The sequence below is a fragment of the Pristiophorus japonicus genome, chromosome 1 (genome assembly GCF_044704955.1).
Source record: "Pristiophorus japonicus isolate sPriJap1 chromosome 1, sPriJap1.hap1, whole genome shotgun sequence".
Lineage (NCBI taxonomy): Eukaryota > Metazoa > Chordata > Chondrichthyes > Pristiophoridae > Pristiophorus > Pristiophorus japonicus.
In genome coordinates this window covers 462,757,190-462,770,613 of record NC_091977.1, presented here as the reverse complement: position 1 = coordinate 462,770,613, position 13,424 = coordinate 462,757,190, and the positions used below count along the sequence as shown (strand labels likewise).

Here is a 13,424-nt window from a genome sequence, read left to right as displayed (position 1 = left end):
AAATAATTTTAGTAAACCCTGTTAACAACAAGATGAGAGAAACCTGTCAAAATGAATTGGGACTGCTTTTTATTTGACATTGTGACAAAATGACTGAGTTTAACCAGAAAAAAAATTCATTTTTTTTTTTAATAAGATGTTCCCTTTGGCATAATGAAAAAGAATAACCAAGGTAAAAGTTCATCAATGGTAATAAAATGACCTGGGATTATCTAACAAAACCTATGTAGGGTGAAATTTACAAAATTCTACAGGTAGAATTGAGCAATGTGCAATATTTGGGAACACAATGAGGTCACGCTACAGGCATGCACAAGTCTCATTTAAAGAAAGTCGTTGATATTCTGAACTTGATGCAAGGTCTCTGCCCATGGTGGATACTTTCCCTATATAAAATATTACTTATTTTTATATTTAAAAACCCTGCCTATGAAGGTAAGTTTATGTTTAACACAATTAAAACATTTTTTTAATTCAAAATAATTTATTTTATAAAACATTGAATTTAATTTAATTTCTATTTCTTTTTAAAAAAGTGGTCTTTTTATTTATGTGTGTTTTTTTTTTGTCTTTAGGGGTATTCTCATTAATGGTAATGGAGCTCGGGGCTCCTATTCCTACCAATGAGAATACTACATTGGTGGTCGAGGCCCACGTGATTCCAGGATGCCCGTACGCTCCTGGGATGCGTGGGCCTCTGCGCTGGGCTGCGCATCTAGGCCTTGGAGCCAAAGTGTTTGTTACTCTGGGACCACCAGGTACTTGCGTTTATAAAAAAAAAAAAAAAAATTTGGTTGGAGACATCCGTTTGCGGGAAGCCTCCGACTGCAATATTTGGCCCTATATCATCGTTTCTTCATCGTTGCTGGATCAAGGTCCTGAAGCTCCCTCCCTAACAGCACTGTGGGAGCATCTTCATTACACCGACTGCAGCGGTTCAAGAAGGCGGCCCACCACCACCTTCTAAAGCGCAACTGTGGATGGGCAATAAATGCCAAGCCTTGCCAGCGAAGCCCATATCCTGAGAATTAATTTTTTTAAATTCTAATCTATACAATCAGCTGATTTGTTCTTGCTTCTGCATAAATCTGATTTTTAACAGTCTATCAGTGATGTTTTCTATCCATTTAGAACAATCTGAGGTCACTGTCCATCTTATTGCCAGTGTAGACCTAATGGTAGAAGCGTGTATTGATTGCACACAAAATGAAATTTAGATTCATAGGAAGCACAGACTTGCTTTCTGCAGACAGCATGGTAAGAGGTATTGGAAAGGTGCCTGAATTGTGGGTATTTCTTCGGGAGAATCTCCTGATCAACTGCCAGAACTTTGCTGGTAGAACTTTGCTTGGCAAATCGGCAAAGGATTGGCAGAAGGTCGGCGGAGGATATGCAGAAGATAATCAGAAGCCCTCGGATAGATGCATAAGCGGGGTTTCCATTGATCTATTGCCAAAGTTATGGTAGCTAACAGGGAGTTGATCCCGGTGATTAAGTAGTGTAATTACAGTCTGTCGGTTTGTGGTCTGTGAGCAGCATGGAGGCCCCGACCTGTGGTCTGTGAGCAGTGAACACGCATGCTCCTTCAGCGTACAGCTGTAGACTTGGAGAAGGTGTAGACTTGGAGAAGGGCGACTGGATTGGACGTCAGCAAAATCAAGGTCGCTGATTGGAGTGCGGGCAGTTAGAGCAGGAGAGGCGGAAAGCAACAGAGGAGCGGCGAGGTTGGGGCGGAGGAGCGGTGAGAGATCATGGAACAGCATGATCGGGGCCCAGGAGAGGCGTGAGTTCGGGGCCAGAAGAGGCGAGGGCCCAGGGGCAGCACGGGCCAGCCCACACTGCGATGTGTGTGCGCACTAGGTCCGTGCAGCAGAGCTGGTCTCCAATCATCTTGGTGTTAATCCTTGCCACTAGAACAAGACCTAGCTCTGTCAAGCCCGTGTGGTGGCTGGTGTGCAACGGCCATCACACGTCAAAAAAATCCACGCACAGGCATCTTCCACCCTTCAGGATGTAGTTCGCGACCTGGAATATTAGGTCCTTCGTTGAAACACCTGTGAACTCATCCCTTTTTGGTGTGGAAGCAAGTCATCCTCGATACGAGGGACTGCCTAAGAAGATGACAAAATATTCACATTTTGAGTCCTGCGACTTAACTTCCTCAAGTATACTTCTTAAAAGATCAACATAATTGCATAAAAGTATTTTTTGTGTTGAGAATTAAATTTTGTTCCATGCATTATATGTTTTGTCTAATCTGCTACCTTTGTAATTTCTTTTTCACTCATTATTCTTGGTTGTTGCGAATATTTAAGGAGCACCATACCAAATGCTTAGGCTGGGAATTCTTTTGAGGTTTCTGAGAGTCTTGCGAAATTTAGATGTGGTAAAGCAGGTTCATGAGAGGAGAACAGATCAGGCCTAACAACACCTGCAGGGATAGATTTTAATTTTAACTGCACTACAGACAACTGTAGCCGCTTGGCCACCTGTAATGCACCCTGCTGGACTTTCTTTTCCATTGACTTAAATATATAATGGCCAGGTGACCTGCTATCATCAATTTTCTACCAGCAGTTAAAATCTTTCCTGAGGTATTTTGTTTGTACCCATCATTACCCCATGAATCTGTTTTTATAGACCCTCCGTGTATAACTAAACATGTCAACAAAGTCCTGTCTCTGCTGCACAAGGCATGGCTATCGCATTGTTGTACCATCTGCTGCAATATCTGGAGCAGAGAACGCTTTTCCCATAGAAGTGAAAGTTGAATCCCTGCAAGCCACCACAAGGGGACATCGGCCACATCAAGCAATCTGTAGTGGTTACATATATCAAGCAAGTGGCAAATGCTTTATTTACAAGGGGCAACACTGTCATCACTTTCCTTGTTAAAAGGAGACATCAAATAGACAGAACACAAAACTATCACCTTGGGTGCAAGACATCAAAGATGGCCCGAATCTCGGCATCAGGGATCCACATATTAACCCGATGGCCAACATGAAGAGAAAGGGTTTGCTCTGAATTCATGCTTGTGTATCTGACCACAGAACCATCACTTTGTATATCAGTGGTCGTTATCCAGGAAGCATACATTATGCCTTAATTATATGGCAGTCCACAGTCCCCTGGCAGGATAAGGAACACTGGCAGGATGGTTTTAGGAGACCAGGGCTAACCTATGCATTCAAGGCTTTAAGCTCCAATGACAAACTCTACAACAGCAATAGAGTGCCTTGGGCTGGAAACATGTGCATCTGTTTATCTTTTCTTGAATATCAGCTCCACCTGTAAGTAAAGTGTGTTATCCAGGAATGTAAATGCTGTTCCAGCCTGCTGTGAAAGCTGGTTGGTTCCAACTATATAAACAGAGGCTCTGAAAGGTTAGCGTGATGAATTTCCTCGAGGTTTCCCCTGATTAACCACCATAACTTTGGCTGAAGATCATTGTAAATTCCATTTCTGCATCTATCTGGGGCTTCCACCAAAGTTGTGATGATTGGGAGATCACCTGAGAAAATTTCCAGTATAGGTGTTAGAATATGCAAGTGTCATCAGCTGATATTAATGGTATTTGCTGCTCACCAGGACCTTGGAAGTTGTCATTGTTTCAATCTCTTGTACTTATAATGTGCCTTACCATAATAAAAATGACCCAAAATGCTTCACTGAAGAACCCATTCCCAGACACACAACTATTTGAAGGTCTGTTGTTAGAGGTATTTCAGCCAGCCAAGCAATCTTGAATTCCTGTGAAACTTGAACTTAATTAAATAGTTCGTCATGGTAGAGGAATGTCCTATAGTGTTTTTGAGAAAGGGGCTAATGAACTGCTCCATGCCCAGGCATAGAAATATATTGTGCAGCTTTTGGCCTGTCTATTCTTGGCCCCCTCCTATTTCTCATCTACATGTTGTCCCTTGGCGACATCATCTGAAAACACAGCGTCAGTTTCCATGTATGTTGATGATATCCAGCTCTTCCTCACTACCACTTCTCTCGACCCCTCCACGGTCTCTAAATTGTCAGACTGCTTGTCCGACATCCAGTTTTGGATGAGCAGAAATTTCCTTCAATTGAATATTGGGAAGACCGAAGCCAATGTTTTCGGTCCCCGACACAAACTCCAATCCCTAGCCACTGACCCCCAAACTTCTCCCCAATTTCTGTCTGAGGCTGAACCAGACTGTTCGCAACCTTGGTATCATTTGACACTGAAATGAGCTTTCGACCACACATCCGCAGCATAACAAAGGCCGCCTACTTCCACTTCCCTAACATCGCCCGTCTCCGCCCTTGCCTCAGCTCATCCACGACTTTATTACCTCTAGACTTGACTATTCCAATGCATTCCTGGCTGGCCCACATTCTACCCTACTGGAGGTCATCCAAAATTCAGCTGCCTGTGTCTTAACTCTCACCAAGTCCCACTCACCCATCACCCCTGTGCTCGCTGACCTAAATTGGCTTCTGGTTAAGCAGCACCTCGATTTCAAAATTCTCATCCTTATTTTCAAATCCCTCCATGGCCTCGTCCCTCCTTATCTCTGTAATCTCCTCCAGCCCCACAACCCCCCCCCCCCCCGAGATGTCTGCGCTCCTCTAATTCTGCCCTTTTGAGCATCCCTGATTATAATCGCTCAACCATTGGTGGCCGTGCCCTCTGTTGCCTAGGCCCCAAGCTCTGGAACTCTCTGCCTAAACCTATCTGCCTCTCTTTCCTCCTTCAAGATGCTCCTTAAAATATAACTCTTTGACCAAGTTTTTGGTCATCTGTGCTTTTTTTTACTTATGCGGCTCGGTATCAAATTTTTTATCTCATAATACTCCTGTGAAGCGCCTTGGGCCGTTTAACTCCACTAAAGGCACTATATAAATACAAGTTGCTGTTGTTCGTAGTTCCTTCTGTTCTATTCATACAGAAATGAACATAGGGTGGGCTCATGTAAGTCGTCTTGTTTACAATATTAGAAGGTAATTATAGATGAGGAGGGCCAGTCATCCCATCTGAATTCCTCTGCCCCACTGGCTGCTCTCTTGCCATAGTCTCGCATTTTTCTCTTCAGATATTTTTACTTCAATCATTTCCTATGGCAAAGCGTTCAATGCTTCAACTCCACATAAAAATATTTCTCTTGAACTGTCTCTTTACTCAATTACTGTTTTAAATTGACAACCTCTCATCACCTGACTCCTCAAGCAAAATTAAATAATATTTCCCGATTCAGTCTATCAGAACCCAGTGGATAAGGGTTCACCCCAAGTGAGAGCATTGAATTCAGAAGAAAGATGGCAAGGGGAGATGAGATCGAGATTAAAATCACCAAGGATGAGGAGTTGCTCAGTGCTGAGACTGAGGGAGGGAACTAGGGAGGATACTATATATACTATAAGGTAATGCATTAATGGCAGAAAGCTTCCCATGTATACTGAATAGTGTCTTGAGACGTCCAATATTTAGCCTGAATATGTATAGTTAGTTTGGAATTCTACTGCATATGTCTAAGGTTTATAAGATACTGCATCAGCTTTCTCTGTATTGCGATATAGAACAGTTCAGAGTAATTATTAGTTACACCCTGAGTTAGTTAACTTTAGATTATAGTACAACCTGACTGAACTAAGCTACTTCCTCTTGCCAGTTATCAAAGATTAAATTAGACACAGCCGTTGTAACTATTTAAATGTAATACAGCTACATCAACACAATAAATATTCTTGCAAGATAAAACACTAATGTTGCAACTAGTTTTCTGTTATCTCTTTGGTTACAACAAGCAATATTTAATTTAACATTTAATTAGTAGCCAGTATTAAATTACCATTACGGTGGTGGCTATTAAATCAACAAATAATTTAAAACGTTCTTGGCACAATGTAATTGGTGCATTGCCACATCTCAGCTGCAGTTTGGTTCTATCCAAAATATAGTAAATGATTTGACTATGAGGTTCTCATGAGGATTAATAAAGTGGGTCTACAGTTGCTCAATTTCAACATTACAAAAGCAAAATACTGCGGATGCTGGAAATCTGAAATAAAAAATGAAAATGCTGGAAATACTCATCAGATCAGGCAGCATCTGTGGAGAGAGAAACAGAGTTACCGTATCAGGTTGTTGACCCTTTGTCAGAACTGGAAAAAGTTAGAGATGTAACAGATTTTTAAGCAAGTGCAGGGGCAGGGAAGGGGGGAGGGGAGGAAAGAACAAAAGGGAAGGTCTGTGATTGGGTGGAAGGCAGAAGAGATTAAGAGGCAAAAGGAATGATGGTGCAAGGCAAAAGGACAAGGGGACAAGTTGAGAAACAAAAGCTGAGTCTAGAATTTCAATGTTGCCTACATTAGATAGCAATTGGTCCTTTGGGCAGTCTAACGTGTGGCGCCGGCTGTTCCATTTCTTCCTGGATGTTTCATTTCCCCTTGGGAGAATCTGTGATGAGTCTCCTCCTATATTGCTGTCTTATGCCTTTGTTGTCTTGTCCCAGCTTAGCAAATGCTTTCTTTAATACGGTCTAAACCTTGCATTGTGCTCCGAGGCATTAAATGCAATAGTGATACACACTACAAGCTTTACTTCTCTCAGTTTATACAGAATCTCTGTTAACCATACTCGTAAACACTTCATGCTTGCCTTTCTGGCTTGAATTCAACTTTGTCCAATTGAATTTGGGCTGTATTAGTTAGCTCTGGCCCAGCTGTTTTCATCTGACTGTCCTGATTGTTGAGAGGATGGGGTCAACTATTTTGTCCGACTGCCTTGCTGACTTTCGTTGCCATTTCTGCTGCTAACTGATTTAGGGAGAAAGATATGGCTCTTAACAAATCTTGCAATGTATGAGAGGCAGGCACCAGAGGAGGCATTTCCAACTTTCATGTCCTCTGACCTCGCAGCTCCTCCACTCTTAGCTTCTATCCTCCTTTTCTGCAGATTGACCACGGGAATGGGGAGCACAGGAGGAAGAAGATGATGAGGACAAATACATACATCCTTGTGAATTGATGATGAGGAAAATAAGTAGGATGATGATGATAATGGGTAAAATAGATGAATTTGGAGACTCTCTTGTCCATGAATTGCTGCAGAGACCTCGTGCTCTGTGTTCCTCAACCTCCTTGAACTCTCCTCCGGCGTCAGGGAGTTCCCATAGGGTAGGATCTTGATCTGGGGACCCTTGTTTAGCCTATTCATCCTCATCCTCATCCTGTTCATAGTCTATTATGAATACATTTCTTTCCCCACCCCCCACCCTACTCCTCATCGCTGTTATCTTCCTCCAGATCATATTCCACTCCCTTCCATTGCTGTGTTGGAAATACAGGAAGGGGGGCATAAGTTAAGATGGGTGAGCATAAACCCCATGGCCTATGGACATTGAGAAGGGTGATAAACTTCTAGCTGTTTACTACTGTATAGGGATGGCATGGTAAAGGTATAGATTTTTAAAAGGTGTACATGAAGTTTCTCTCCCCAATGCAGGGAGATATCGTTGGCATGCATTCGAGTAATCCCAGTGGACTTTTAACAGAGCTGACCTGGAGAGAAGATAATATAGAGATGCCACTGAGCAACAGACCAATTTATATATGGGTAATTTGTCTGCTATAAGCAGTTGTCTGTTATGTCCTGAGTGAGTTAAGTGGCATCTCCAATTGTCCAGTTCGGTATAAATGCAGGTATATATTTAGTTCAACGCTAGCATTCCCAGATCAGCTGTGATGTGCAATCATATTATAGTTGGTACTGCAGTTGGTTCTATTCCTGATCCCAATACAAAATTGTGATTTTAAATAAAAGTCTGAATCTTAAGCTGTTTTAGCAGCCATTTTTATTTATTATTGAACTACATTGATTTAGTTTAAGAATTGTGATTTCATCCAAAGTAACCATCATCCCATAAATCCGGGCCTGATATAAGTGGAATTAACTTTAGTTTACTATAATACCTGTAACAAGTGTTGAATATTTTCAGAGCTGTTTATATTAAAGATCAGTACAAAATATCTAATCTAATGTAGCCCTTGGTTCCCACAGTAGACGCATAATTAATTTGGGTCCAGTGATGCTGATCCCAGAAGAACAACCTGCTCAGCCTGCCCTGCCAGTGCAACCTGCAGGTACACGTGTGGTGTGTGGACATTGTGGGAATACCTTTCTGGTACGTATGCAGCTACTAAGTGAAGAGTTAGATAATGGATAACAATGAATAAGGAAGATTTGCCAACTCTAGAATTAATTAGGAAAGACTTAACTATGAACTAAATGATTTTTATGCAGTAACTCCCTCCCCAACACATTTACTTTCTTTGATTAGCTCATGTTCACTGCACATTAGTGAGCATTTTTGGTTTTTTTCAGCATTATGTACCCAGAGTAGAGTTCTGTTGGTGGGCCCAAGTGCTCTAACTTGCAAGTGGTTTGATGTATATGGTTAGATTTAATGACTCACATCCAGTGGCATGATTGCTGATTCCCTTAGAAGGCATTTGGAATGATTCCATAATTGAGCATTTCTATCCATTAAGCTTAACAGATGTTGGGGCTGCAATTTCCAAAACGCTACCTGCAAGATCTGCTCTCTTGCTGGGTGCGTTCGATTTATTGAATTCGCCCTTTTGGCATGACCTAGGCTATGTGGATCAAATTTCCTTTTTGGCCACTAAGAAGATTTTTATATTGAAGTGATGAAGATAAGTTGAACTTGTTTTCAGTACAGTTTTAAAAAAAAATTGCAGGTGGAAGGAGGGCTATGATTGGGTGTAGATGATGCAGAAGTTGTTTAACTTGGACTTTGAGCATGAGTCTTTGCATCTATCTTTACCAAGGGAGAAGATGCTACCAAAGTCATACTGAAAGAGGAGGTAGTTGAGATATTGGATGGGCTAAACATTGATAAAGTGGAGATACTAGAAAGGCTGGCTGTACTTAAAGTAGTGAAGTCACCAGGGCCGGATGGGATGTATCCTAGGATGCTGAGGGAAGTAAAGGTGGAAATTGCGAAGGTACTAGCATAATCTTCCAATCCTCCTTGGTTACGGGGGTGGTGCCAGAGGATTGGGGAATTGCAAATATTATACACTTGTTTAAAAAAGGGTATAAGGATAAATCCAGCAATTACAGGCTAGTCAGCTTAACCTTGGTGGTGGGGACGCTTTTAGAAACGATAATCTGGGACAAATTTAACAGTCATTTGGACAAGTGTAGTTAATTAAGGGACGCCAGGATGGATTTGTTAAAGGCAAATCGTGATTAACCAACTTGATTGAATTTTTTGATATGGTAACAGAGGGCACTGCAGCTGATATAGTGTAGATGGACTTCCAAAAGGCATTTGATAAAGTGTCACATAATAGGCTTGCCAGCAAAGTTGAAGTCCATGGAATAAAAGAAACAGTGGCTCATGAATACGAATGGTTAAGTGACAGGAAACAAAGAACAGTGGTGAATGGTTGATTTTCAAACTGGAGGAAGGAATACAGTTGTGTTCCCCAGGGAATGGGACGAGGATCACTGCTTTTCTTGATATATATTAATGATTTGGACTTGGGTGCGCAGGGCACTATTTAACAAATTTGCAGATGACGCAAAACTTGGAAGTATAGTGAACAGTGAGGAGGATAGGGATAGACTTCAAGAGGATATACATAGGCTGGTGAATTGGGTGGACACATGGCAGATGAAGTTTATCGCAGAAAAGTGCGAAGTGTTGCCATTTAGTAGGAAGAACAAGAAAAGGCAATATAAACTGAAGGATACAATTCTAAAGGGACTGCAGGAACATAGAGATATTTGGGTATATGTGCACAAATCGTTGAAGGTGGCAGGACAGGTTGAGAAAGCGGTTAAAAAAGCATGTGAGATCCTGGGCTTCATAATAGAGGCGTAGAGTACAAAAGCAAGGAAGTTATGATGAACCTTTTATAAAACACTGGTTTGGCCACAACTGGATTCTTGTGTCCAATTCTGGGCACTGCACTTTAGGAAGGATGTGAAAGTTTTAGAGAGGATGTAGAAAACATTTACAAGAATGGTTACAGGGCCTTTATTGCAAAGGGAATGGAGTATAAAGATAGGGAAGTCTTGCTACAGTTGTACAGGGTATTGTTGAGGCCACACCTGGAATACCGCATGCAGTTTTGGTTTCCATATTTATGAAAGGATATACTTGCTTTGGAGGCAGTTCAGAGAAGGTTCACAAGGTTGATTCCAGAGATGAGGGGGTTGATTTATGAGGAAAGGTTGAGTAGGTTGGGCCTCTACTCATTGAAATTCAGAAGAATGAGAGATAATCTTATCGAAACATATAAGATTGTGAGGGGGCTTGACAAGGTGGATGCAGAAAGGATGTTTCCACTGATGGGGGAGACTAGAACTAGAGGGCATGATCTTAGAATAAGGGGCTGCCCATTTAAAACTGAGATGAGGAGAAATTTCCTCTGAGGGTTGTGGATCTGCGGAATTCGCTGCCACAGAGAGCTGTGGAAGCTGGGACATTGAATACATTTAATACAGAAAAAGATAGTTTCTTAAACAATAAGGGAATAAGGGGTTATGGAGAGTGGGCAGGGAAGTGGACTTGAGTCCATGATCGGATCAGCCATGATCGTATTAAATGGCGGAGCAGGCTTGAGGGGCCGTAAGGCCTACTCCTGCTCCTATTATGTTCTTATTTATGAGGGACTTCAGTTATGTGGATAGACTGGAGAAACTGGGGTTGTTCTCCTTAGAGCAGAGAAGATTAAGAGGAGATTTGATAAAGGTGTTCAAAATCATGAGGGGTCCAGACAGAGAGAAACTGTTCCCATCGGCGAAAGGGTCGAAACACAGATTTAAGGTAATTGCCAGAAGGTCCAAATCTCTCCAAATCCATGCCAAGTTAATACTAAGTAAGGCATTGTTTGATAACATAAGAAATAGGAGCAGGAGTAGGCCACCTGGCCCCTGCATTGAGCCTGCTCCGGCATTTAATAAGATCATGGCTGATCTGATCATGGACGCAGCTCCACTTCCCTCCATGCTCCCCATAACCCTTTATTCCCTTATCACTCAAAAATCTGTCTGTCTATCTTCCCCTTAAATATATTTAATTACCCAGTCTCCACAGCTTTCTGGGGCAGAGAATTCTACAGATTTATAGCCCTCTGAGAGAAGAAATTCCTTCTCATCTCAGTTTTAAATGGGCAGCCCCTTATTCTGAGACTATGTCCCCTAGTTTTAGTTTCCCTTATGAGTGGAAATATCCTCTCTGCATCCACCTCATTATCTCATTAATATAGGCTCAACTTATCTTCATAAGTCAACCCACTCATCTCCGGAATCAACCTAGTGAACCGTCTCTGAACAGCATCCAATGCAAGTATATCCTTGGTTAAATACGGAGACCAAAACTATATGCAGTACTCCAGGTGTGGCTACACCAATACCCTGTGCAGTTGTAGCAGGACTTCTCTGCTTTTATACTCTCTCCCCCTTGCAATGAAGGCCAACATTCAATTTGCATTACTTGCTGTACCTGCATACTAACTTTTGTATGTTTCATGCACTAGGACCCCCAGGTCCCTCTGTACTGCCGCACTTTGTAATTTTTCTCCATTTAAATTATAATTTACTTTTCTATTTTTTTTCTGCCAAACCTCACAGTTTCCCACATTATACTCCATCTGCCAAATTTTTGCCCACTCACTTAGCCTGTCTACATCCCTTGCAGATTTTTTGTCCTTCTCACAATTTGCTTTCCCTCCCATCTTTGTATCATCAGCAAACTTGGCTACATTACACTCGGTCCCTTCATCCAAGTTATTAATATAGATTGTAAATAGTTGAGGATCCAGTATCGATCCCTGCGGCACACCACTAGTCACTGTTTGCCAACCGGAAAATGACCTATTTATCCCGATTCTCTGTTTTCTGTTAGTTAGCCAATCCTCTATCCATGCTAATATATTATCCCCAATCCCGTGAACTTTTATCTTGTGCAGTAACCTTTTAAGTGGCACCTTATTGAATGCCTTCTGGAAATCCAAATACACTGCATCCACTGGTCCCCCGTTATCCACCCTGCTTGTTACATCCTCAAAGAACTCCAGCAAATTTGTCATACATGACTTCCCTTTCATAAAACCATGCGGACTCTGCTTGATTGAATTATGCTTTTCTAAATGTCCTGCTACTACTTCCTTAGTAGACTCCAGCATTTTCCCAATGATAGACGTTAGGCTAAGTGGTTTATAGTTTCCTGCTTTTTATCTCCCTCCTTTTTTAAATAGGGGTGTTACATTTGCGGTTTTCCAGTCCGCTGGTACCGCCCCAGAATCCAGGGAATTTTGGTAGATTACAATCAATGCATGCACTATCTCTGTAGCCACTTCTTTTAAGACCCTAAGATGTAAGCCATCAGGTCCAGGGTACTTGTCTGCCTTTAGTTCCATTATTTTATCCGAGTACTATTTCACTGATTGTATTAAGTTCCTCCCTCCCTATATCCCCTTGATTATCCACTATTGGGATGTTTTTTGTGTCTTCTACTGTGAAAGAGGTTTATTCCACAGTAGACAAAACATACAGAAGGTGCCACTTGGTACAATCGGTTCAACTTCTGTTCATGTACTGTTACTAAAATGAAGAATTCAATTTTAGCCAACTTGGAGAGATTCTCATGTAATGTCAAGTTGGATTCACTCCACTATCTGTCCTGTTGACAGTGCAGGGATCATTTCTCTTCTGCAGCCTTTTGCCGCTTTTTCCCTTTTACAGGCTTTGTGTTGCTTGACTTCATTTTCAGTTTTTATGTTGTCTGCCTGACTTTGAGGCTCTTTGTTGATTTTTATTTTGTTCAAAAACCAGCAGAATTCAAAGGAATTTGTCAACACCAAGGTGAGCAAGATGTCTCCTGAATGATTAGGCATTTCTAACAAATGAGCCATTTTTTGCGATCTATGCAAAACAACAGTCATCCTGCATTAAAATCACTTATTTTCTGCTGATGAATGTCCAACCTAACATGGGCTAAAGCTGTCTGAGGAAATGACTCGCTTTCACGCTGAACATTAAGACAGCTCTTCAGGTTGGAAGGGAGAGGTGTTGAATCTACATGAGGCAACTATTTTCAGGCTGTATGAGAGAATTTAAGTTTGGGAGGATAGTATTAGTTCAACATTTCCTTGTCAGCCTGTGTCATTTTGGAGCACGGCATAATTTTGAAAATAACATGGGATCAAGATAATACCTGGAACGCTTAAGCATGTGGGCCATTTGTTAACTGAAATGATAAATCAGCAAAATAACTTTTTTGGTTACGTTTTTCAGGCAGCATAAGGAATTATCTCACTTGGACACCATTAAGCTTCTTGCACTGCTGACAAGATAACTTGTACCTCCTTGGTTTGACATGTAAAAGAAGCATTCAAGAATGATCTGGTCATTT

The 13,424-nt window shown here is 41.6% G+C and overlaps 1 protein-coding gene across 1 annotated transcript in view; it reads left to right on the top strand.

Moving 5' to 3' along the window:
- pip4p2 (phosphatidylinositol-4,5-bisphosphate 4-phosphatase 2) overlaps positions 1-13,424 on the top strand; it is a 119,607-nt gene that overhangs the window by 50,493 nt on the left and 55,690 nt on the right. The window contains exon 4 of the mRNA XM_070876277.1: positions 8,036-8,159. Within this exon, the coding sequence (XP_070732378.1) occupies positions 8,036-8,159 (124 nt within the window). The remainder of the gene's footprint in view (positions 1-8,035; positions 8,160-13,424) is intronic.